The sequence below is a fragment of the Mustela nigripes genome, chromosome 1 (assembly GCF_022355385.1).
Source record: "Mustela nigripes isolate SB6536 chromosome 1, MUSNIG.SB6536, whole genome shotgun sequence".
NCBI classification, from domain to species: domain Eukaryota; kingdom Metazoa; phylum Chordata; class Mammalia; order Carnivora; family Mustelidae; genus Mustela; species Mustela nigripes.
The window spans coordinates 100,204,791-100,228,491 of NC_081557.1; the positions used below are offsets into that span (position 1 = coordinate 100,204,791).

The window sequence follows — 23,701 nt, forward strand, 5'->3', positions numbered from 1 at the left end:
AACCAGAGAGGGAGACAAACCTTAAGAGAGTCTTGGTCTCGGGAAACAAACTGAGAGTTGCTGGAGTGGAGGGAGGTGGGAGGAATGGGGTAGCGGGGTGAAGGACATTGGGGAGGGTATGTGCTATGGTGAGTGCTGTGAAGTGTGTAAGACTGATGAATCCCAGGCCTGTACCCCTGAAACAAATAATACATTACATGTTAATAAAAAATAATAATAAAATAAAATATTTTAAAAAAAGAAGTCTCTGCCCCTTCACCTCAGTATTTTGTTGGCACTGAGTTATTTTGTTGGCTTCTTTATATCCTTGCTATTGATACCAGCTGGTGGTCTTAAAGACTTGCCGCCAGTAAAGCAGTTTGGACTTAGCAAGTTGTTCCTAAATGGCTACCATAGGAAGAAAAACAGAAAAACTTTACTACATTTTAGAATGTTCAAGAGAACACTGTTAAGATTTTAAGCCAAACTAAAATAATATGTGAGCTAGCCATCAATGTTTGCTTACTCACTCTTATATACACAATGGCTGTATTTCGAAACTCTTTTGCAGCTTAAACTAGAAATACACTTATAAATTTAGAACATACTTTGAACTTTGCTTCATGTTTTTCTGGGACTCTTGAAGGTTAGACCAGTATTTTATTACATAGTAATAGTACATTTATTACGTTCCTTTCAGAAAACAGTGATTTTTACCCTAATGAGATGTTTCGTGATAAGCCAGGTAGAGTGTGTGGGGTAGAAATTTTCATTTACTTTTATTTTTAGTTTTTTTTTTTTTTTTTTTTTTTGATTTATTTTTTTTAGAGGGGGGGGGTGCATTAGTTCCCGGGGGGGGGAAGGGGGGGGGGGGGGGGGGAGGGGGGGGGGGGGGCAGAGGGAGAGGGAGAAGCCGGATCCCTGCTAAGCAGAGAGCCCCGTGCAGGGCCCCATCCCAGGATCCCCAGGATCCTGACCTGAGCCATCCAGGCACCCCTACAGCACAAATAATTTAAACCAAGACATTATTTTATCTGATGACTCAACACAAATAGAGCATTGCTTTTACTGTTTCTAAAAACTTGGACCGACAGGAGACTGTGCTGACTGTGGCACTTAATTGCGGACAACTTCCGCTCTGTGGCACATGCTGTTATGAACCCATGGATCCAGGACTGGAAAATCTTGTTCTCTTGAAGACTACGAACTGCAATCAAGAGGGAAGGAATCAAAACCAAAACGAAGCAATTTAGTTTGAGCATTCAAAACATTCTCTTAAGGGGCGCCTGGGTGGCTCAGTGGGTTAAGCCTCTGCCTTCTGCTCAGGTCATGATCTCAGGGTCCTGGGATCGGGCCCTGCATCGGGCTCTCTGCTCAGCGGGGAGCCTGCTCCACCCCCACCCCCGCCTGCCTCTCTACCTACTTGTGATCTCTGTCGAATAAATTAATAAAATCTTAAAAAAAAATTAAAAAACAAAGAACTTAAGTTAAGCCACTTTAATTTTTTTTTATCTTTTTACAATTTAAATTCAAGAATTAACATATCATGTATTATTGGTTTCAGAGGCAAATTAAGCCACATTTAAACATTATTCACATGCGTATTTTGAGGGGAGGGAGGCAGCAGAGACATAAGGGAGCCAGCGGGACAGAGAAAATGAAATGCGAGCAAGAGACACTCTGCGGTGAGAAGGAAGGAGAAAGAGGGTGGGAGGAAGGGGGAGAGGGACAGACAGGAGAGGGTAGTGGGAAAATAAGCCGCTGAAGGAGAGGTAGGACGCGACAGGAAGAGAAAGATCCAGAGAAGAGGCGCTATAGAAAAAAAGACGATAAGGCACATGGAGGGCGGGGCGAGGCTCAGAACGTTCCTGCAGATGCTGGGGGCCAGTGGAGGGCAGGGCTATCCCTCAGCAGCACTGGCTACTTAACGCCCTTTGCTAATTTGCTGGTAAAGGAACAACAGAAGGTCCGCCATCGCTCTACACCTCAGAAGTTCAGGGGTTCTGCTCCAAGGATGTGACCACAGGAGCTCATCCGTGGAGCCTCTCTGGGGTAACACTCCTTCCAGCATGAGTTAGCGTAAATTTTTATATTTTAAAAAATAAAATTTGAGACATGATGGTTTAATCAAAGTTAAACGGGCTTCTTTGCTGCATGACTTCTGGGAGCCTTTGATATCAGTTTCTAAGAGAGTGATACATGGAGTTCAGGGATTCCCAAATTTACCTGGGCACAGAATTCCTTGTTAAAAAAGAATCACAAGGGATAACGGTTCGGCAGGACACACTCTGAGAAGCATTCTACCAAGAATATCCTATTCTCTTTATAGCTAGCTTTTTTTTTTTTTTAAAGATTTTATTTATTTATTTGACAGAGATCACAAGTAGGCAGAGAGGCAGGCAGAGAGAGGAGGAAGCAGGCTCCCTGCTGAGCAGAGAGCCTGATTCGGGGCTTGATCCCACGACTCTGGGATCATGACCTGAACTAAAGGCAGAGGCTTTAACCCACTGAGCCATCCAGGCGCCCCTATAGCTAGCTTTATAATCACTCGCTGTAACCATAACACCCCAAAGATCAGACAACAAGAAATAAAAAGCAAAATCTGGATTGAAGCTGTGAAATCTCCTATCCCTACAAGGCAACGTAGCTATTTCTTTATCTCATTTTATCTTCATATTGCTTTAAGCGCTTTCCATGGGAAGTTCAACATTTTTATCCTTATAGTTGATGCTTTCCACACTTCTAGCACCTTCTAATATTTATCTTTATTAAAACTGTGTTTTAGGATAGTCTTGCCTCCTTTCCTGCTAAACTTTGTCCACTGTGATGATTAAAATTTGAAAGTGGGGTTTGCTAGTTTCCCTGCAAAATCCACAATGCCAGATCCACCTTCCCTTCTTCAAGGGCACATACATGGTGGCTCAGCCTAACTGTGGTCTTGGAACTAACTTCTCAGAGAACTTAGAGCTGAAGTGATCTGTCCCACAGCGGTCTCACTTGCTTAAGAGGAACATTGCTGGGACACCTGGGTGGCTGGCCTACTCGCTGGAGCGTGCAACTCTTGACCTTGGGGTTGTGAATTCAAGCCCCATATTAGGCATGGAGCCTACTTAAAAAAAAAAAAAGGAACATTGTTTGATTTAACGTTTTGTTTTTTTTCCCCTGTCCCTCATGCCAGAACACAGTGTTCACAAAGAAGATAATATCTTAGGGCTGGCAGAAAATTCAAAAGAATGGTACCCAAATGATGGCTCAGAGCAGAGTCCCTCCACCAACACAGACCAGTTACCTTGAGACTTTTACACCTGAGAAATACATTTTCATCTTTAACGAAGGGACTGTAATTTTGACTCTCCTTAATACAGGAATTTGACATTTATTGTCATTAACACAGTGTCAATAAGAATATTACAATTTATGGTACACTCACATATATTATTTTTGTAAGCCCATTTTTGCTTTGATCTTTTGTTCGTTCTTATTTTTTGCAAGTAATTATGTCTTCTAGCATGTGTTAATCTAAACATTGAAAATTAAGGCTTTATGTGTTGATTATATCTCAAGCTAGGGGGAAGAAAACTAAGGCTAAGTGTGGCAATAAATATCAGCTCATTATTTTGTTCTGTTTTCTTAACGCTTTCAAGCTACACCCTGAGTTATCTAAAGAAGATTCCTTTTTGGGGTGCCTGAGTGGCTCAGTGGGTTAAAGCCTCTGCTTTTGGCTCAGGTTATGGTCTTGGGGTCCTGGGATGGAGCCCTGCATCAGGCTCTCTGCTTAGCAGGGAGCCTGAGGAATTCCCCATCTCTCTCTGCCTGCCTCTCTGCCTACTTGTGATCTCTCTGTCTAATAAATAAACAAAATCTTAAAAAAAAAAAGATTCCTTTTTTGCTAATTTGTAGCCAATCAATAATAAACCTTCAAATATAAAATTTCCCATGAATTCCTAATGATATGATATGGCTAATATCTTCATGAACTCTAGTACCTTGCTATGAAATAAAATGTGTAGGATATTTACTATTCAAAATGTTATCTGTGTTCTTAGATAAAGATACAGAATGATTTAACAATGGTTGTTTTATATGGTGAAATATTCTGCTTAATAGAAAATCAAGTATTTGGAGGTAGCTACTGAAATACGTATGTATTTATGAATATATCTTTGGTAAAGAGCCAGACAAAACAAAGCATGACTCATTGTCAGTAAACATTCCCTAAATGTCCTTGTATTGTTATGGGAGAGGTACTCTGGTTTTAATAATGTATATACAACGAATTACTATTTACATGTGCTCAAAGACATTAAAAACAATGATCTATTTAGCAGAAAGGACTTTAAACTCTAATAAATTAATTATCCTTAACTATCTTGTCAATAAGTTGAGGGGCAACTTTTAAGGAAATGATTAAATACAATAAGATTTTACTACTTATGATTCTTGTAGTTGCAACTCACTAGTTTTTAGGAGTTTAAGGCATAAAGAATATGTTTTTATTATATTCATTTCAGAGCGTAAAGCAAGAGCTATTAGTAAACGCTTTTTTTTGGGACCACAAAATATCTAAAGTTTCATCTCTGACGGAGATGCCAAGGACAGGAATTTGCAATCAGTCTTTTTTTTTTTTAGTTTTTTTTTTTTAATTTTTTTTTTTTTTTTTAAGATTTTATTTATTTGTCAGAGAGAGAGGGAGAGAGAGCGAGTACAGGCGGACAGAATGGCAGGCAGAGGCAGAGGGAGAAGCAGGCTCCCTGCCAAGCAAGGAGCCCGATGTGGGACTCGATCCCAGGACGCTGGGATCATGACCTGAGCCGAAGGCAGCTGCTTAACCAACTGAGCCACCCAGGCGTCCATGCAATCAGTCTTAAAAGTAAAACTGGAGGGTGCCTCGGTAGCTCAGTGGGTTAAGCCTCTGCCTTCAGCTTGGGTCTTGACCTCAGGGTCCTGGGATACAGTCCCCCATGGGACTCCCTGCTCGGTGGGGAGTCTACTTTTCCCTCTCTGACTCCCTCTGCTTGTGTTCCCCCTCCCGTTTTCTGTCAAATAAATAAATAAATATCTTAAAAACAAATGGTAAAACTGGAAGGAATCTTAAGAGATCGTAATGACACCATTTTATAGATGAGGAATCAGATGTCTGAAACCTTATTTTAACTAAAAAAAGGATTCCCAATCTCATCTAGTCAATTTTTAATATGGCTGAATAAATTGTTTTAATGTTAAAAAAAAAATAAAAAGAAAGAAAAGATTCCCCAAAGGGTAAAACAAAATTCTTCATGGAACTCTAATTAAACAGGAAGCTTTAATATCTCTCTGCAAGGCTGGTGTTATCATCTTTCCACTTCATACATAGGAGAAAACTAAGGTCTGAGCGAGCTAAGCAGTTGGTTCACTTATCATCTGTCTGAATCAGCGTGTAGCTGGGAATGGAAGCCAGAACTTTAAAAGTTGGTACATCCTCTATCACAGAAGAGGCCGATCTCCTTGGAAAGGGACCAGCTGGGGCTGGTGAGGGGAAGCCACGTTTGGGAAGTCCCCTCATGGATTCCTGCGTTTCACAAGCCGAGTACTTGCTAAAGATTGCAAAATGCTTGCTTAAGTGAGTTACAGGTGACAGTGCAATCTTAAAAAAAAAAAAACAACAAAAACAAAAAAGCCACAATCCAAAACATTACAGTGTATCAAATTTCCTACCTTTCTCTAAAAAAAAAGAGTGTCCTCAACTCCTAGAACTTAAAAATATGCTTTATTAGGCGATTCAGCCTTAAATATCCAGGAAATGCGAACAAATCACATTTAATTTTTATTTGCGTAACCTGAGTTGTCTTTGCAAAATCGTTCCTTCAGGGTCTCGGTGAACATTGGAATGAGACTCTTCATTTGGAGCCCTCTTTCTCTATTCAGATCGCATTTTCTGACGTATTAGCACCCTGGAACGTTAGGCACCCCTTATCAATCCCCTACAGGAAAAGTTCGTGACAAAATCTCAGTGTGTCTCTCTTCTCCACTAAACCACCAACGATGACCAACTTCTAAAGACAACTGAGCCCTAACTAAACAAAACAAGGACCCCCCCTCACCCCCTACCACCACCACGCTGTGCCTGTGTCCCTGACGTTCCATCCAGCTGCCACCTAAGACACATTCCCACGGGTCACATGGCCCAGCATTTCTGATGACCGCATTCGGTGCCGCGAGGTGTTCCAACCATTACCGCATCCTCCTCCCTCTCTGTACCGTGCCCAGGGAGCTCGGGCAGGCTGGGCGGGAGCGGCGTTCGCCGTCGAGCCGGAGGGACCGATCACCGACGTGGGAACCCCACTTTTGCAGTCCTCCCCGGGCCGCACAGAGCGGGGTGCAGAAAGGGCGCTCGGAAGCGAGGGGCCGGGTCAGGGTGTGCGCAGCGAGGGCGCCCGCCGAGTTTGGGGAGCAGGCGGCAGGGGAAGGGGTGCCGAAGACTTGGGGGTCCCAACATCCGCAGGGGCAGAGAGCGCGGGGCAAGAGGGGGTCCGCGACTGGGGACCCCCCTCCCGGTTCGGGCGGGAAAGGAAGGGCGCAGGAAATGGGCGCCAAAGAAAGAAGTGAGAAATTGCGGAGGAGGAAGTCGTCCCTGGAAGAGGAGGGGCAAAGGGGAAGCGAGGATGGAGTGTTTGCACTTTCGAGAGGGAAGGGCCGGAGCCTCCTCCGAGCCGGGCGGGGGCGGTCCCCGGGGTGCCCCGGGGTCGCCGCGGCCCTACCTGAAGCGCTCCTGCCCCGCCGTGTCCCACAGCTGCAGCTTGATCCGCTTGCCGGGCTCGATCTCCAGCAGGCGGGAGAAGAAGTCCACGCCGACCGTGGGGTCGCAGGCGGGGGAGCGCAGCCCGGGGAAGCGGCCCTGCGTGAAGCGGTGCAGGAGGCACGACTTGCCCACCGTGGAGTCCCCGATCACGATGAGGCGGAACTGGTAGATCCAGATGGTCTCCATCGCTCACGTGCCCCCGCGGGGTCGGGGGCCGCCCCACCCTCCCGGCCGCCGCGGGGCAAGTTTGGCGGCGGGAACTGTCCCTTCAGCACCGCCCGGGCGTCCGCCCGCCGGCTTCCAGCATATTCCTGCGACTGCGGCCGCCGCCTGGTCCCCGCCCTCTCTGGAGGGAGGGGCGGGACCCGGCCGGGCCGGGGGCGGGGCCTCGGGCCAGGGGGCGGGGCGGGGGCCGCGGCGCAGTGGGGCGGGGAGGGAGGACCTCCCGGGCTGGCTGCGCGCGACTCCCGCCGCCGCCCTCGGTAAATCTTTCTCCCACGACGCTCACTGGGCGCCGCCGGGCAGGTGGGTGTGGCAAGAGAACGTGACGGCAGCGGCCGCCAATGAAAATGAAGCAGGGGCTCCCCTCCGCCAGGGTCAGCCAATGAAAAGTGAGAATCGTTTTCTTGCGAGGGAGAGGGGGCGGGCTTGTCGGAGTCGGTCGGGGTGGGCTCCTGCAAGGCGCGGAGGCCGAAACCGGGGTCACGGCTGCTGCGCGTTGGTCGGTGGACGGGAGCGGCCCTGGGAGCTCTGCGCCTTCCCGGACTGCTGCGGGTTTCCAGCCGACGGCGTCCTGCAGTGTAGCCTTGCTCAGCGCCACCTCCGACGCGCTCCAGGTGAAGGAGCGAAGAGCAGAATCGAAATGAATGTGCAGAGCGAGTTCTGGAGGCTTCCCGCGGGCGCTTCGGCCGTGGCTCCTGCCGCCCCCGGGTACCTGCCTCGCTGCTTTCAGAGCCGCGGAGGAGCGAGAAGAATGCCGGGGATCACGCCGTCCTCTGGGGGCCTTCCAGCCCGGAGGGCAGGATGGGTAGAGTTACTTGGTGAGATGCTCGCGGAAACTCCGGTTCTTCTGGGTCTCCGTTCTGGGAGTCGGAAGATCGCCAAGGGGCGTCCGAAGACCGCCAAGGGGCGTCCGCCTCGCCGAGTCAGGTCCGGGAGCCGGATGCGGAGCACACCTGAATTCCGATGCGATCTCGCCGGTCCTTCGTGCGCTTCTGAGAACGCGGCAGTAGTGCATTCAGGGTCTGGCGTTTAAAACTTAAAACAGTTTTAAAGTGTTTTTGCCAAAATGAGAGTTTTTTGACAATTCCACTTTTTTCATGCCCACATCCAAACCTGCACTATTGTTATTCATCCTTAACTTCCTCTCTTGTTTTGGAGACAAAGAAGTCGCTTTCAATATCGCATTTAACCCCCTGTCACCCAGAGGACTTTGCACATTTTTCCTATAGTTGATCTTTTGTCATGCTATTCGTAGCTCTGATCTCTCCAATCGCTTGGGACTCCTCAGCCTGTAAACACGCTCAAGCAGCCACAATCCTAAAGCCAGACAAGGCTGCTCTACCTTATGCTTCTTTAGATTTTTGTTTCCTCCATTATTCTCCTTTTCAGATATTAGGAAAGAACCATCTGTAGTTATTTCTCACCAACCCAGTTAGTCTTCAACAGCCTTCTCCATACCTGATAAAATTGCTTTAAAAATTTTTTTTTAATTTTTTTTTTTTTTTTTTAAATTTAACAGACAGAGATCACAAGTAGGCGGAGAGGCAGGCAGAGAGAGAGGGGGAAGCAGGCTCCCCACTGAGCAGAGAGCCTGACGCGGGGCTAGATTCCAGGACTCTGGGATCATAACCTGAGCCGAAGGCAGAGGCTTAACCCACTGAGCCACCCAGGCGCTCCCTCCCCCCTTTTTTTAAAAAGTAATCTCTACATCCAACCTGAGGCTTGAACTCAGAGCCTGGAGAGGAGTCCCAGGCTCCAATGACTGAGCCAGCCAAGTGCCCTCTGAAACTGCTTTTGATAGGTTGTCAGGGACTTTCTATCAAATCTGCCCCCATCCCCTCATCTATCTTTACTTGTCATTCTTCTTCACGTCCCTCTGGCTTTTGTTGATTCTAATCTTTTGTTAAAAGCTGACTGGGGGGACGACTGGGTACTCAGTTGGTTAAGTGTCTGTCTTCAGCTCAGGTCATGATCCCCAGGTCAAGTCCCACATCGGGCTCCTTGCTCATGGGAAAGCCTGCTTTCTCCCTCTGCCTGCTACTCCCCCTGCTTGTGCTCTCTCTGACAAATAAATAAATAAACTAAAAAATTTTAAGGGGCGCCTGGGTGGCTCAATGGGTTAAGCTTCTGCCCTCGGCTCAGGTCATGATCTCAGGGCCCTGGGATTGAGCCCCACGTCAGACTTTCTGCTTGGCAGGGAGCCTGCTTCCCCTTCTCTCTCTGCCTGTCTTTCTGCCTACTTGTGATCTCTCTCTCTGTCAAATAAATAAAATCTTAAAAAAAAAAAAAAGCCAATTGGGTGACCCATCATTCTATCCAGAGTTCTCTTCTAGTCTCCAGGTAAGGATGGCCAGGTGATAGAATTCTGACCAATGAGACTTAAGTAGGGCTTTTGGTCAAGTCTTACTTTTCTGATAAGGGTCCAGCAGCCATACTGGCCTTCATTCTTTCTCTTTTGCTTTTCCTGCCTATGAAGAAGGTTTAACAATCATCTTGTAACTGTAGCGATGAAGGCTAGATGCTAATGATGGTGGTAGAAGAGAGAGGAAGAGCTTGAGTTCTTCATGGAATCGAGGATCTGTTGTACCAGCTCTGAACATCTTGTTGTTTGACACAAATAAGTCAGTCCCTTTTTAAGCCCCTGAGGGGTGGATTTTCTGTAAGGATAACCTGCAAACTATTATTTCTTGGCTTTTACAAAAGCGTTCTCTACTAGTCTTCTGTATTTTAAAACCTATTTACTGACTCCTCTTTTTGTCATCTGTTGTTTATATATTAATGTTCCTAAGATACCCGTTTTGTCTCTCTTTACCCTCTCCTCCTGTTTTCCATTACTTTGAGCTGCTTCTGATGACATCATCAACTCCATTTGGACTCCAGTTCCTCCCTTACCCAAACCATGTGTCCTCCACTCAACCCCTGCTCTGTCTTCCAACGACCTCTCACCTTAGGTCTGTGTTGGTTAGGATTCTCTGAAACAATCTCCAGTTAGGATGATACAAAAAGACAAGTGTACTTATCATAAGGATACAGAGGTATTTTTACACAATCCACAGGCAGGAATGCAGATGGTGTCATAAAAGGATTGGAAGGAAAGGGAAAGTTGTAAGGAACACAGGCAGCGTGGGTCTCTGTCTCTCTCCTATTTACTTCCTTCTAACATCTGCTTACTTCTTACCTCTCTGCAAACCAGCTTTGTCTCCTGCTTAGTCCATATGGAAACCTATAGTTGCTGCAAGCTCTGTGTTAGATATCTAGACACATACAGAGATCGATTTACATTTTTCTCCAGAGACAGTTTTATTGGCCCGGTTTGGAACAGGTGTTTATACCAAAGATATATGGCCAGTGAGATAGGAATATGTAGCAAGCCAATCCCTTTGGATGGGGTATATGGGCTATTAGTGGTTCTGGAGAAAGGATTGTTCAGTGGCTTCCCTTTGTGCCAAAAATATCTCTATAATGTCGAAAAGTGAAATCATCTATTTTTTAAAAGATTTTATTTATTTGACACAGAAAGAGACAAGCAAGGGGAGCTGCAGGCAGAGGGAGAGGGAGAAGCAGACTCGGCACTGAGCAGGGAGCCCAAAGCGGGGCTTGATCCCAGGACCCTGAGATCATGACTTGAGCTGAAGGCAGATGCTTAACTGACTAAGCCACCCAGGCATCCCTGAAATCATATTTCTTGCTACGTTTTCCGCCCCCTATACTTTATAGGTGGGTTGGTGTGTTCAGTGGCTATTCTAGCTGCCTAGACAAGTAAGAGCTTATGGTGCCGAATCTGGGGGGAGGGGTCTGTGCGTGGATAAAGAAGGGATGGAATTGGTCTAAAGACAGCAGAATGTAGAGCTAAGGATAATCTAATATGTAGCATCCTGGACAAAACTAAAATGGGGAAGAAAGTAGCAAGTCAAGTGAAGCCCCTTAAAGGGACTAGGTAGATAGAGCGGAGCATAGCTACATTTCAACCAAATAGAAATTGGGGAAGCCAGTCCAAAGGAAGGTCTAAGTGGGAGTTTAGGAACATAGTTAGATACACCATTAGGCAGAGGAAGAGGCATGGGGCTTTCTGTAAGGTCCCTGGCCTCAGGACAGATGTAACAAGGATCTAAGGTCTAAGGTAGTTTAGACACCACGTTCGGTTGGTTATGAAGCAATAGCATCTTCATCCCTTTTGGACTCTTTTGGCATTTTCAGCCAATCATCAAATCTGGGTACTTTTACCTCAGCAATATCTTTCAGATTTGTGACCTTTTCTGAACTTCCCACTGTCATTGTCTTTGTTCAATTTCTTATCACTTCAGGTCCTGCTCAATAACTTCTGTAGTAGTTTCCCAGGGGTGTTGTAACAAAGCGCCACCAGCCAGATGGCTTCAAGGAACAGAAATTTACTGTGTCAGAAGCTAGAAGTCCAGTGGGTTCCAGGCTTGATACCTTCTTTGGGCTGTGAGGGACAATCTGTTCCAGGCCCCTTTCCTAGCTCCCGGTGACTTGCTGGGCAATCTATGGCAATCCTTGGCATGTAGGAGGACCATTCCAGTCCTCCACTGTGACGTGGCATTTTTCCTGTGTCTCTTCATGAAGCCTTCCTTCTGTGAGTGTCTGTGTCTGTGTCCAAATTTCCCCCTTTCTGTGAGGACACCAGTCCTATCAGATAATGACCTCATTTTAGCTTTGAGCATCTGTGAAGACTGTTTCCAAATAAGGCACATTCTGAAGTTCTGAAGGACTTCCTTGTATCTCTCTTGAGCGATATAATTCAATCTGTGACAGCCTCCCATATCCTCACTCACCCTAGGATAAGGTCTGAATAATAATGTAATACATGTCCCAATCCTAATGTGGCCTCTGAGATCTATTCAGTGACCCCTCTTCATGCTAGACTCCCCCCCCCCCCCATGCTATTGTGTCCTCTTCTGATATCCTTTTCAACCTCCATCTGGTCAGCAAATTTCTCTTCATCTTTCAAGGCCCAGGACAAATATTATCTCCCCTTTGTAATCTTTCTCAACCACTTATATCCTCAAGGAGAATTGATTGTTCACTCATCTGTATTCCTCCAGTGGTTAAGCAAGGAGTACTCTGTACTTCTAGGATATCTCATATCTTCTATAATATATCTCATATTGAACTATAGCTCTTGGTTTGACTGTCTGGCTAGATGGCAAGTTCCTCAAGGCAATTACTAATTCAGTGTTATTTCCCCAGCACACACACAACAGCCCGCACGATAGTGGTGCTCTGTAAATGTTCCCGGAGTGGAAATGAGCTGTTAACCATACTTCTCTATGACCTTGAACTTCTATATATGTGCAGTCTGCCCTTAACCCAAGCAGCTTCATGATGAGCTGAAATTGAATAATTTTATGATCCCTAAGATTTGCCTTTGAATAAGCCAGGAACAATTTCAATTTTAAGTAGATTTGGATTGGGGCACCTGGGTGGCTCAGTGGGTTAAAGCCTCTGTCTTTGGCTCAGGTCATGATCCCAGGGTCCTGGGATCGAGCCCCACATCGGGCTCTACACTGCGGGAGCCTGCTTCATTCTCTCTCTCTCTGCCTGCCTCTCTGCCTACTTGTGTTCTCTGTCAAATAAATAAATAAAATCTTAAAAAAAAAGTAGATTTGGATTATGCTGAGTACAAATAATATTTTAATGAGAAGTGTTTAGAGAAGGTTTAGCTTAGAAAATAGGGCACATAGGGCATATTTAATTTAAGAGAGCTGCGCATTACACTGTTACTCAGGATATACTGCTTTGATATGTATATATTTTAAAATCAAGTGAAAATATGAGAAGTGCCAAAAAGGAGGATCTAGCCTCTTTCTGTTGTTTATTGCCCAGGAGTCAAGAGACCTGTGTTCAGGTCCCTGTGTTGCTACAAACTTTGGGGACTTTTTGCAATTACTCAATCTCTCTGTTCTCTCTGCTTCCTCACCCAGACACTAAAACAAGTTGATCTACGTCAGTGTTTCTCAAACTAAAGTTATAAAATCAATTTTGTGGGTAACTGCCAGAACTAAAAACAAAACAAAACACCAGAGTACATCACACCTAATAAAGATGTTTGTTTTGGGGCTCCTGGGTGGCTCATTCAGTTAGGTGTCTGCCTTTAGCTCAGGTCAAGATCTCAGGGTCCTGGGATCAAGCCCCACGTGGGACTCCCTGCTCAATGGGGAGTCTGCTTCTCCCTCTTCCTCTGCCCCCCCACTCATGCGCTCTCTCTCTCTCTCTCTCTTTCTCTCTCTCTCTCCCTCAGATAAATACAATCTTTTAAAAAAATGTTTGTTTCATGAGACTTTTTAGTAATGTGTGTTGTATGTGAGCGTGTGTGTGTGTGTGTGTACCTCATCTTCTTTATCCATTCATTAGTCAAGGAAGGTTTGGGGTTTCTCCACAGTTTGGTTATTGTAGATAATGCTGCTATAAACATCAAGGAGTACCTGCCCCTTCAAATCAGTATTTTTGTATCCTTTGGTTAAATGCACAGTAGCGCAATTGCTGGGTCATAGGGCAGTTCTATTTTCAACTTTTTTGAGGAACCTCCATACTGCTTTCCAGAGTGGCTGCACCAGCTGGCATCCCCACCAACAGCGTACGAGGGCTCCCCTTTCTCTGCATCCTCGCCAACACCTCTTGTTTCCTGTGTTGTTAATTTTTGCCATTCTGACAGGTCTGAGACCGTATTTCATTGGGGTTTTGATTTGTATTTCACTGGTGAGTGACATCAAGCATCTTTTAACGTGTCTGTTGGCCATCTGGATGTCTTCTTTGGACAAACCTCTCATTCTTTTTTTTTTTTTTAATTTATTTATTTGATAGACAGAGATCACAAGTAGGCAGAGAGGCAGGCAGAGAGAGGCAGGCTCTCTCGCTGAGCAGAGAGCCCGATGTGGGGCTCGATCCCAGGACCCTGAGATCATGATCTGAGCTGAAGGCAGAGGCTTAAACCACTGAGCCACCCAGGTGCCCCTAAACCTCTCATTCTTAATTCCTCTCTTTGTCATTCCCCCATAAGTATTCTATCAGCAAATTCCATAGGCTGTGTATTCAAAATATATTGATCTAACAATTTCTCCCCACTTCCCCTCTGCCACCATGACCTGAGTTGTTGTCACCTCTGGTCTGGACTACCGTCACAGTCTCTAGTTAAGTCTTGCCCTGCTAGTACCATCGCCATTTTCCACCTAGCAGCTACAATGACCCTGCAAGATGTAAGTCAGGTCCAGTCACTTCTATGCTCAGGAACTTCTAATGGCTTCTTTTTTTTTTTTTTTTTTTAAGATTTTATTTATTTATTTTACAGAGAGAAATCACAAGTAGATGGAGAGGCAGGCAGAGAGAGAGAGAGGGAAGCAGGCTCCCTGCTGAGCAGAGAGCCTGATGCGGGACTCGATCCCAGGACCCTGAGATCATGACCTGAGCCGAAGGCAGCGGCTTAACCCACTGAGCCACCCAGGCGCCCCTTCTAATGGTTTCTTATCTCATGGGGAAAGTCACAGTCCTTGGTCTCTCATTACCTCTGGGCCCTCATCTTCTACCTTCCCTTCAATACCTTCACAGCATGCTGGTTTCCTTGATGTTTCTCAGACATGAGAGGCAGGCTGCCACCTCAACATCTTTGTACCTGCCATCCCCTCTGGAAGGGCTCTTTTCTTTTGTCTTTGCAAGCCCTGCATCTCTCATTCAAGCTCCATTTGAATGTCTTCATGGAGATTTCCTTCCCTGCTCTATGTACCCCAACCCCTTCTCTGCTTTATTTTTCTCCATAGTACGTATCATCACATAGGATGATATGCATTTTACTTTTTTATTTTGTTTATCGTCTGCTTCCCCCAAGAGAATGTAAGCTCCATCAGGGTAGGGTTTTTTGTTTTGGACTGTTTTATTCATGGTTGTGAACCAATGCCCAGCACAGTACTTGGTTTATAATAGACCACTGATAAATATTTGTTGGATAAATTCAAGCTGCCCATAAGTTTCCCTCTAGAAGACAAAATCAGGGTAACTTAAATAGGATCTTTACTTTCTTTTTCAAGATAGTATTTTTAAGTAATCTCTACACCTAACATGGGGCTTGAACTTACAACCCTGAGATCAAGAGTTACGTGCTCTACGGACAGATCCAGCCAGGCACCCCTGATAAGTGATCTTTAAATTGAAAAGATAGTGACGGGGAGGTGAACCATGAGAGACTGTGGACTCTGAAAAACAATCTGAGGGGTTTGAAGGGGCAGGGGGTGGGAGGTCGGGGTACCAGGTGGTGGGTATTATAGAGGGCACGGATTGCATGGAGCACTGGGTGTGATGCAAAAATAATGAATACTGTTACGCTGAAAATAAAAAAGAAAAAAAAAAGAAAAGATAGTGACATTTGATTTCAGACTTGAGGACTGAAGACTTTAGATGGGAATTCAAGAAAAGTATTTCTGAGTATGGAGAATAGACACTGGGCATTATCAGTTACGATTCTGTGTTTATAAACTGAGTGTTGCACAATCTTTTCCTACCAAGGATTAATTTTGAAAAGAAATCTGATATCAAAGCTTGCTATTTTCCTAGTGGTTCTCTGAGGGAGTCACGACGCAGATGACTGAGGGCTTCCTGTGAAGTGTCCGACATTCTCACTGCCCTCAATCCCAGCTCCTCAGACTCGGGCTGATGATGCTGGAACCATGGTTCTGACTTGAACTGGTGAGCTAGTCTCATTGAACCGTCATGAGGCTGTTGGGGACAAGTAGAGTCTTTCTAAGTTTATGAATAGGGCGGGCTGGAATGATTGCTTAGAATTAGAAGTCAGTTTGAAGTGTATGTTCATGCCATTCTCAATACTCTAAAAACTTATGATCTTCACAGTTCTTTTCTGAATAGGGCAGTTCCTCCAAAGTGAATCAGAAGTCAATTTACACTTTAAAAATACAATAACAGTTTTCTACCGCGTGTAGGCATTATTTTTGTTTTGGTAAAAGATACCAAATTTGCCCTGCGAGGGACACGTGAATGGTAGAATTTCCTCTGTTTGCTCCTTTGTACTTAAACGATACAACTCTGCAGCCGTTGCATCAGGGAAGGCTTTTGCCATTTTTCATTTGGACCAATGTGCAAGTCCACTCTCAGTCTCACTCTCACTCTAAATGACCTGAATAAACATGGACAGGGAGGGGAAAAAAGTCCTGAATGGACAGAGTTTAAACCTGCAATGGTTGGGGTGGGGTGCATAGAGCCCAAGTAACTACATTAGAGCATTGAGTAGAATGAAGACTCTAAATAAAGACAACAGTGAATTGTAAAAAGAGAAAGTTACAGTTCATATGGACGCCTGAAGCGGTAGACTTAGAATTCTTGCCTGCTAAAGAGGAGGGACTGATCCAAATGATAACTGATATGTAAGAGGGGTTTATTATTTTAAAGATTTTTATTTGTTTATTTATTTATTTGTCAGAGAGAGGGAGAGAGCACAAGCAGGGGGAGCGGCAGGCAGGGGAAGAAGCAGGCTCCCTGCTCCGAAGAGGGACTTGATCGGAGGACCCTGGGATCACGACTTGAGCCAAAGGCAGCTGCTTAACTGACTGAGCCAGGCGCCCCTTATTTTTTTACGATTTTACTTATTTAATTTTATGAGAGAGAAAGAGAGAAAGAACACTTGAGTGAACACGTGCAGGGGTAGGGAGACAGAAGGAGAAGCAGACTCCCCACTGAGCAGGGAGTCCAGCTTGGGGGGTGGGGGGTTGATCCTAGGGCCCTGGGTTCATAATCTGACCTGAAGACAGACATTTAACTGAGTGAGCCCCCCAGGAGCCCCTGTAAGTGATTTTAATATGCATGCACTCCGGTCAACCATGCACATTCGTTCAGACAGAGCACGTGTGTGACTCTCAGGACTTTTGTGAGAAATACACATGTGAGTGGTGAATGAAACATCTGCTGGAACGGCTAGCTGTAGTGTTTCATGTCACCCCTCTGGAATGCCTGTTTTGGACTTCTATATCAGTTGGTTGTAGTTTTGTTTTTTGTTGTTGTTTTGTTTTTAAGATTTATTTATTTATTTATTTTAGAGAAAGAGCTCTCTAGTGAGCCGGGGGAGGGGCGGAGGGAGAGAGAGAATGCTGGGGCAGACTCCACTCAGAGGCAGAGCGGGATGTGGGGCTCGATCCCAGGACCCGAGATCATGGCCTCAGCCTAAACCAAGAGTCTGCGGCTCACCTGGCTGTGCCACCCAGGCACCCCAGTTGGCTGTAGTCTTGTAACTGTTTATGCATCTCTGCTGCTTCAGAAGTCGTTCGGGTGGACCACATTCTGGTCAATTCTACCTTGTATGTATCTTTCAAATCTGTTTACACTCTGCCTGCCCCAATACTCTTTCCCTGATTCCGACCCGTCTCCTCTCTTACCAAAGTTGTTACAAGCTCAGCTCCTCAGGTTTTGTCTAACTCCAGAAGGTCTTCAAGACCCTTTCTGACACACAGAATGATCTCATCACTCTGTAGCTCAAACTGCTTCAAATACCCCATGTATGGACCCATACACATTGCTTAAAGAACAACAATTAAACTCAGGAGGACGGCATTAAAGATACGCTTTGGTACCGTTGGATTTTCCTTCACCTTCTACCTTCGGTTTGCTTTTACATTATTATGCTTAGGGAGCTCCTGAAATGCCCCAGACCGAGAGGGCAGCTTTACAAAGGTAGAGACCCAGGCGGTACTATGCTGTCGTTCTGCCGTGTTCCCTACATGGCTCTCACCTCCAAAACGATGATGGAAGCACCTGTTTCGTGCTGACATTCTCCCGAGCAGGATGAAGGAGGTGTGAAGTGCTCTTCCTCTCTGTGATTCTCAGCGAATCTCAGAACTTTAGTAAAAGCTACTTAAAAAGAGAAACTCTCGGGGCGCCTGGGTGGCTCAGTGGGTTAAGCCGCTGCCTTCGGCTCAGGTCATGATCTCAGGGTCCTGGGATCGAGTCCCGCATCGGGCTCTCTGCTCGGCAGGGAGCCTGCTTCCCTCTCTCTCTCTCTCTGCCTGCCTCTCCATCTACTTGTGATTTCTCTCTGTCAAATAAATAAATAAAATCTTTAAAAAAAAAAAAAAAAAGAGAAACTCTCTTTCTGTTGGACTTGGAGCTTTGAGGCTAGTGTATACAGCCTAGACAGTGTCTGCCTGAGGGTGGAACTCACATAGAGGAAGCCCAGCTCTTAAACCCAGAAACAAACAGTTCTTTTCAGTTCCTCTGATCCCTAGCATCAAGCCAGAGCTAAAGCCAAAATATACCCTTGGATTTTTTTTTTTTTTATGATTTACTTATTTGAGAGAGAGAACATGGGCACATGAGTGGGGAAGGGGCAGAGTGTGCGAGAGAAATCCTCAAGCAGACTCCCCACTAACCGCAAAGCCAGACGGAGGGCTAGATTCTAGGACCCTGAGATCATGACCTGAGCTGAAATCAAGAGTGAGATGCTTAACTGACTGAGCCACCCAGGTGCCCTTACCCTTATACTTTTAAATGACATGTGTGATCAAAAATTGAGGCCATGTTTCCTAAGGTGGATAAGGAAGAAAGTAGAGACAATAAAACTTGGAATGATAGATTGACATGGTGGTTGTGGGGAGTCGATAGACAGCGGGTCTTAATGAGATGAAGAATGTGGCACATGCTCCTTGGGTGTGCAGCAAAGAGGTTCAGATATTAGAGCTGTGGGTTTGGAAGTAAGTGGTACCATTTCCTGTGATGATATTCAGGACGTGATTGGAGAGAGTAGATATCTCAGGGGGTGTAGATGAAGAATGTCCACAGAGAAGGAGGTCAAGAAAATGAGAGGCCAGTGAATTTGATTATTTCATACCAATGGTCCGTTGGTGTAGGCCAATGACATCATGTCTGAGTTTAATGTAGCAGGAACAGAATCATCAGGGGCTGAGGTCCACTTCTCTTCTGGTTTGGTCTTTCCTAGGGATGGATCTTAGCATGAACTGGGGACTAGCCCATTCAGGCAATCCTCCAGAAATATCATGTCTTACTTTGGATAAGTACTGTGAATTCAATGTCATTCTCAATGCCAGGGACCTACAGTGTAGTTCAAGGTAGATCCATAAATATTAATAGTGATCTGGGCTGGGGATAGGATTGACAGCCTCTTTTGATGGCAGAGAAGTCTTAGAAGGGTGTGGAAATAGGTCACAGGAATACCCTTGGGTAGAGCCTAGATTCTCCTCAGGCAGAAGTTTCTAATTCATTCTAGCACAGAGATGCAAGGGTCTTCAAGTCCCCAAATTTCAATGTAATGAAGCATGACTTTAGGAGCTTAACCTGGAAAAAATTTTACATCAGATGAAACTCCATGGCTATCTCAACCATCCAAAATGAAAATCCATGTAGGGGGGCACCTGGGTGGCTCAGAGGGTTAAAAGCCTCTGCCTTCGGCTTGGGTCGTGATCCCAGAGTCCTGGGATCGAGCCCCGCATCGGGCTCTCTGCTCAGCAGGGAGCCTGCTTCCTCCTTTCTCTCTGCCTGCCTCTCTGCTTACCTGTGATTTCTGTCTGTCAGATAAATAAATAAAATCTTTTTTTAAAAAAGTTCTTAAAAAAAAAAAAAAAGAAAATCCATGTTGGCAACTCAATGAGTTAACTTGTGTAAGTTTATAATTGATAAGCAAGTTAAACACTGATATCTGTCTTTCAAGAGTAAGAATTTATTGTTAGAACAGTTGATTTTTTAGAGGCATTTCTTGTGCAAAAATAGAGAGCAGAACACTTATAGCAAAGACATTTAAAAGTGATTCACATTTAAGATGGTTAGTTTTTTAGTTTGTTTTGTATTGTTTTATGGCTAGGGGTCTATAATCTACTCAACCAAGAGCAGTATCTTGAGGCACAAATTAAGAGAGGGGCTGGAATATAGTTTGTCTTTATTCCACTGGAAATTACCATTTGATTTATCAAAAGACCATTTCTACCAGGGAGCAGGTTATTCAGAAATGAAGAAATACAAATGGCAAGTAAGCACTGGACAAAAATGCCCCACTTCACTGGTAATGAAAGAGATGCAAATTAAATCAATGATGCCCAGTTTTTACCTATCAAATGGACAGTTCTGCTGAGGGTGACTAACTCGGTGGTCAATCACTTCGGTTTTTCCTTCCCTCACGTTTCCCATCACTGGAAATTAAATGACGCAAAGGTCAAGGTATAAATCATCACAATGAATTTCAAGATCATTAAAGAAAGCAATTTTGTTCGAATTTCTGAACTGTGAATGTCGAAACAAAATTTCCTCTAATCGCAGATCTAAGACATTTAGAAAATTTTCCTCTACACAAATGCTCAGAAACCAATATTATTCAGGAAGAGCAAAGACAAAGAATTGGCACTCTTCCAATTCTAAACCTTCTCCGATGCCAGTTATTTCTGAGTGGAAGTCCACCAAAGAGTGGTCAGGACCTCTTCACCTCATTAGACCTAAATGCCTGGGCTCCCATTATCCTTTAAGAAATGACTTTGCTTTTACTATGTTTTCTGTCAAGCAACATTTCCCTAGGAATAGGCAGCCTGAAATGTAGCCTGCATTTTTCGGTAATGGATTCACGGAGTTGCTGCAAAAGAGTGCCCATTTATTTTTATTAAAAACATAGAGCCGTTCTAAAGATTCTGTTTCTGAGTGATCTCTGTGCCCCATGTGATGCTTGAACTCACAACCCCGAGATCAAGAGTTGCGTGCTCCCCCCACTGAGCCAGCCAGGCCGCCAGAGACCGAGTGTGTTGTAAGAGTCAATGTTACATTCCTCCCCTACTTAAATATATTGAATAGTATTTCCCCAACATCCTAAAGATCTCAAAAAGAAGAAGAAAAACCCTTTTTCTTCTCCTAGACCACCATCTTCAAGTCTCTTCACATGATGGTGTCTGGACAGTCATTCTTTGAAGTCTTGGGCGGTCACCCTTTCCAACCGTCTTCCACGGCTCTCAGGGGGAATCAACAGGGAGTAACTATTGTGTGGCCAGCTGCTACCTGCACCCCGGCCCCATCCTGCGACACACACGTGCACACCTTTCCTCCTCTTCTCACTGCTATTACCACCAGCATTTTGCTCTTCTCTTCAAATATACCTCCCGCCACCTCCACAATACACTTTTAAGAGCTGGAAGAGACCTTACAAATTATCCAGTCTTGGAGCACCTGGGGGGCTCAGTCGGTTAAGCGTTTGCTCAGGTCATGATCTCAGGGTTCTGGGTGGAGCCTCGAGTCCGGCTCTCTGCCCAGCAGGGAGTCTTGCTTCTCCCTCTCCTTCTCCCTCTCCCCCTGCTTGCACCCCCCCAAATAAATAAGTAGCATCTTTTAAAACAAAACAAAAACAATATATCAAAACAATATATCAAAACAAACAAAAACAATATATTGTGGCAGTTTCACCTTCATCCCCTGTGTAACAGAGAACATATCCCAAAACGTCTTCAGACCAAGATACAAAAATTTCATGAGATACCCCCAAACTGGTTATTCAACTCACATGCCCCTGTCTGTGTAGAGAGTGTTAAGTCAGGGACTGCTGGTGAGGAGAGATGAGTTTTGGAGGGAGCTGCTGGGTTCTGGGAGTTCCTCCTCCCTTCCCCAAGGATGCATGCCCGCTCCTCCTCTCAAGTCCAGGGGAAGTCCCTCAACAGGACAACTCACAGAGCTCAACATGTGCCCCCAGGGGGTTGGGAACATGTTTTGAGGACACCTGATTAATCTGAAGAGGGAAGCCCGTGCTGGCTCTCTTCTCGCGGAGGAGAGGAGAGGTTGCCGATGTGATGGGACTAACCTCCATTCTCCTTCGTTGGGGCAAAGGACGAGTGGTGTTTTCTATGGCCCAGAAGCAGAGCGTGCATGTGGAAGAGCCAGCATGGGAAGGTCTCAGAGTCCCTCTGCTGGGACTCCCTGGGAGGGGTCTGGCTACACCCAAGCGGTGCCTACAAAAGTCACATTTCAGTTCGCACAGGCGCTAATTTAGGTCACAGGCCGCGGGGACGTGTGGTCTGTCAGAACCCTGTCTTCTCACTGTAACAGCTCCCCACTCCTTCCAAAAAAACCCAGGTTGCACAACCCCAGATCTCGATCCTTGAATGTCTGTTGCCTGCAATCCTCCCGGGGCCAGAGAGACAAAAGAAATCAGCCCAGCTGTTTCTAAGTAGAAAAGTATTTAATGCAGGAAAGAATTCAGGGGTGAAAATAATTGCTGCGAGGGTCCGGAGCGGGGCAGGCTCTGGATGGGGCCCCAGGGATGACTCCAAGGACAAGACTGGCTCCTGGACTGCTGCTGTAGGTGTCTGAGCACGATGCTGGAGGGTTATGGGGGGTGGCGGGGTCAGGAAGCCATGCTACAGCTGTGTCTCCAGGAACAGGAGTCCGATGGCTCCCAGGCCATTTGCACCGGCTATGGTCCCAGCAGCAAAAAAAGATGCCATGTACGGTGTACCCTCATTCCCCACTCCACTCAGTCCTGAATTCAAGTCCAGATGCATGCATGTGATTCATAAAACAGAGGTCCTTAAGAGAATTGGATGAAAGTGGTTTTAAGCTTTCCAGCCTCTAAAAACACCCCAAAACCAAAAACAAACAAACAAAATACCCCACAGAAGTCAGGCAGGTTAGAATAATACATGAGCCAATCCATTGCAACCACCACACTTTATCTCTGTCTCCACAGACTTGGATTTGGTGGGTCCCATTCTCCAGCAGCTTCCCAGAAAAGGATGCAGAGCAAGGAATTTTTTTGGGAGAAATTTCGTGTCTGAAATGTTTTTATTTTACCCTCGTATTTACTTAGTAGCTTGCCTTAAAGTTTTATGGTCGGAAATCATTCTCCATCAGAATTCTGAAGACACATTGGCTCTGTCGCCCAGATTCCAGTGTTGTGCTTGAGAAGCCCTAAACATTTTTATTCTTAACCATTTGTGTGGAAACAACTGTTTTTATAAAATTAATTATAAAATTATAAACATTTATAAAATGTTGCAATGATGCAACTTTCTCTTTTGCTGTGGATTCTTTCATTATGGATTCTCTTGTTTTTCAACATGAGGATTTTTCTTTTATCTGTTTGATTTGAGAATTTCCTTTATCTTCACTTCTTCACGCTCTTCCTGAAATGTCTGAAACTTGGATGTAAAATCTTTTGGATCTATCTCCTGATTTTCTTATTATTATCTCCCACTTTCACTCTCTTTGTGTCTTGGTTTTCCCTTCTTACTAGATTTCCTGAACTTTATCTTTTACTCTTAACAGTGAATTTATTTTTCACTGGGCTTGAACTTACAACCCTGAGATCAAAAGTCGGCTGTTTAACTGATTGAGCTACCCAGGAGCTCCTTTCCTGTTGAATTTAAAATTTTTGCTATTGTCCTTTAATTTCCAAGAAGTTTATGTTGTTGTTGATGCCTTCTGGTTATTTTCTCTTTACACCATACTGTTTTTGTTTCACGGATACATTTTCTCTCTGGTAAAATTATTATTTTCAATGTTTTGTTTTTTAGACATGGCTTAATCAGATGCACCCAAAGTTTTATTTTGGTCCTGGCATTGTCTGCTTCTTCTGACCTCATTTTATTTTATCTAGTAGTTTATTTTGGCCTCTGACTTTCCACACTAGGTTTCAGCTTCCTTACTTCTTCTAAGTGAATTACCAAGGGTTCAACTACTTTTATCTTCCAGAGCGTGGTTGACACCCTTGTCTTGTCTTCTCTTCTTTTT

General features: G+C 45.1%; 1 protein-coding gene across 3 annotated transcripts in view; it reads right to left on the reverse strand.

Annotated features, from left to right (window-relative positions):
- Nucleotides 1-23,701, reverse strand: part of RAB39A (RAB39A, member RAS oncogene family) — a 67,979-nt gene that overhangs the window by 20,867 nt on the left and 23,411 nt on the right. The window contains exon 1 of one of the 3 annotated variants that reach the window (XM_059418174.1): nt 6,717-7,143. The exons of 1 other annotated variant lie outside the window; for it this stretch is intronic. In XM_059418174.1, coding sequence (XP_059274157.1) covers nt 6,717-6,943 — 227 coding nt within the window. In that variant the 5' untranslated portion in view covers nt 6,944-7,143. Of the gene's footprint in view, nt 1-6,716; nt 7,144-22,092; nt 22,499-23,701 lie in introns of those variants that run through there. One more of the 3 variants, XR_009407550.1, reaches the window with a different exon arrangement.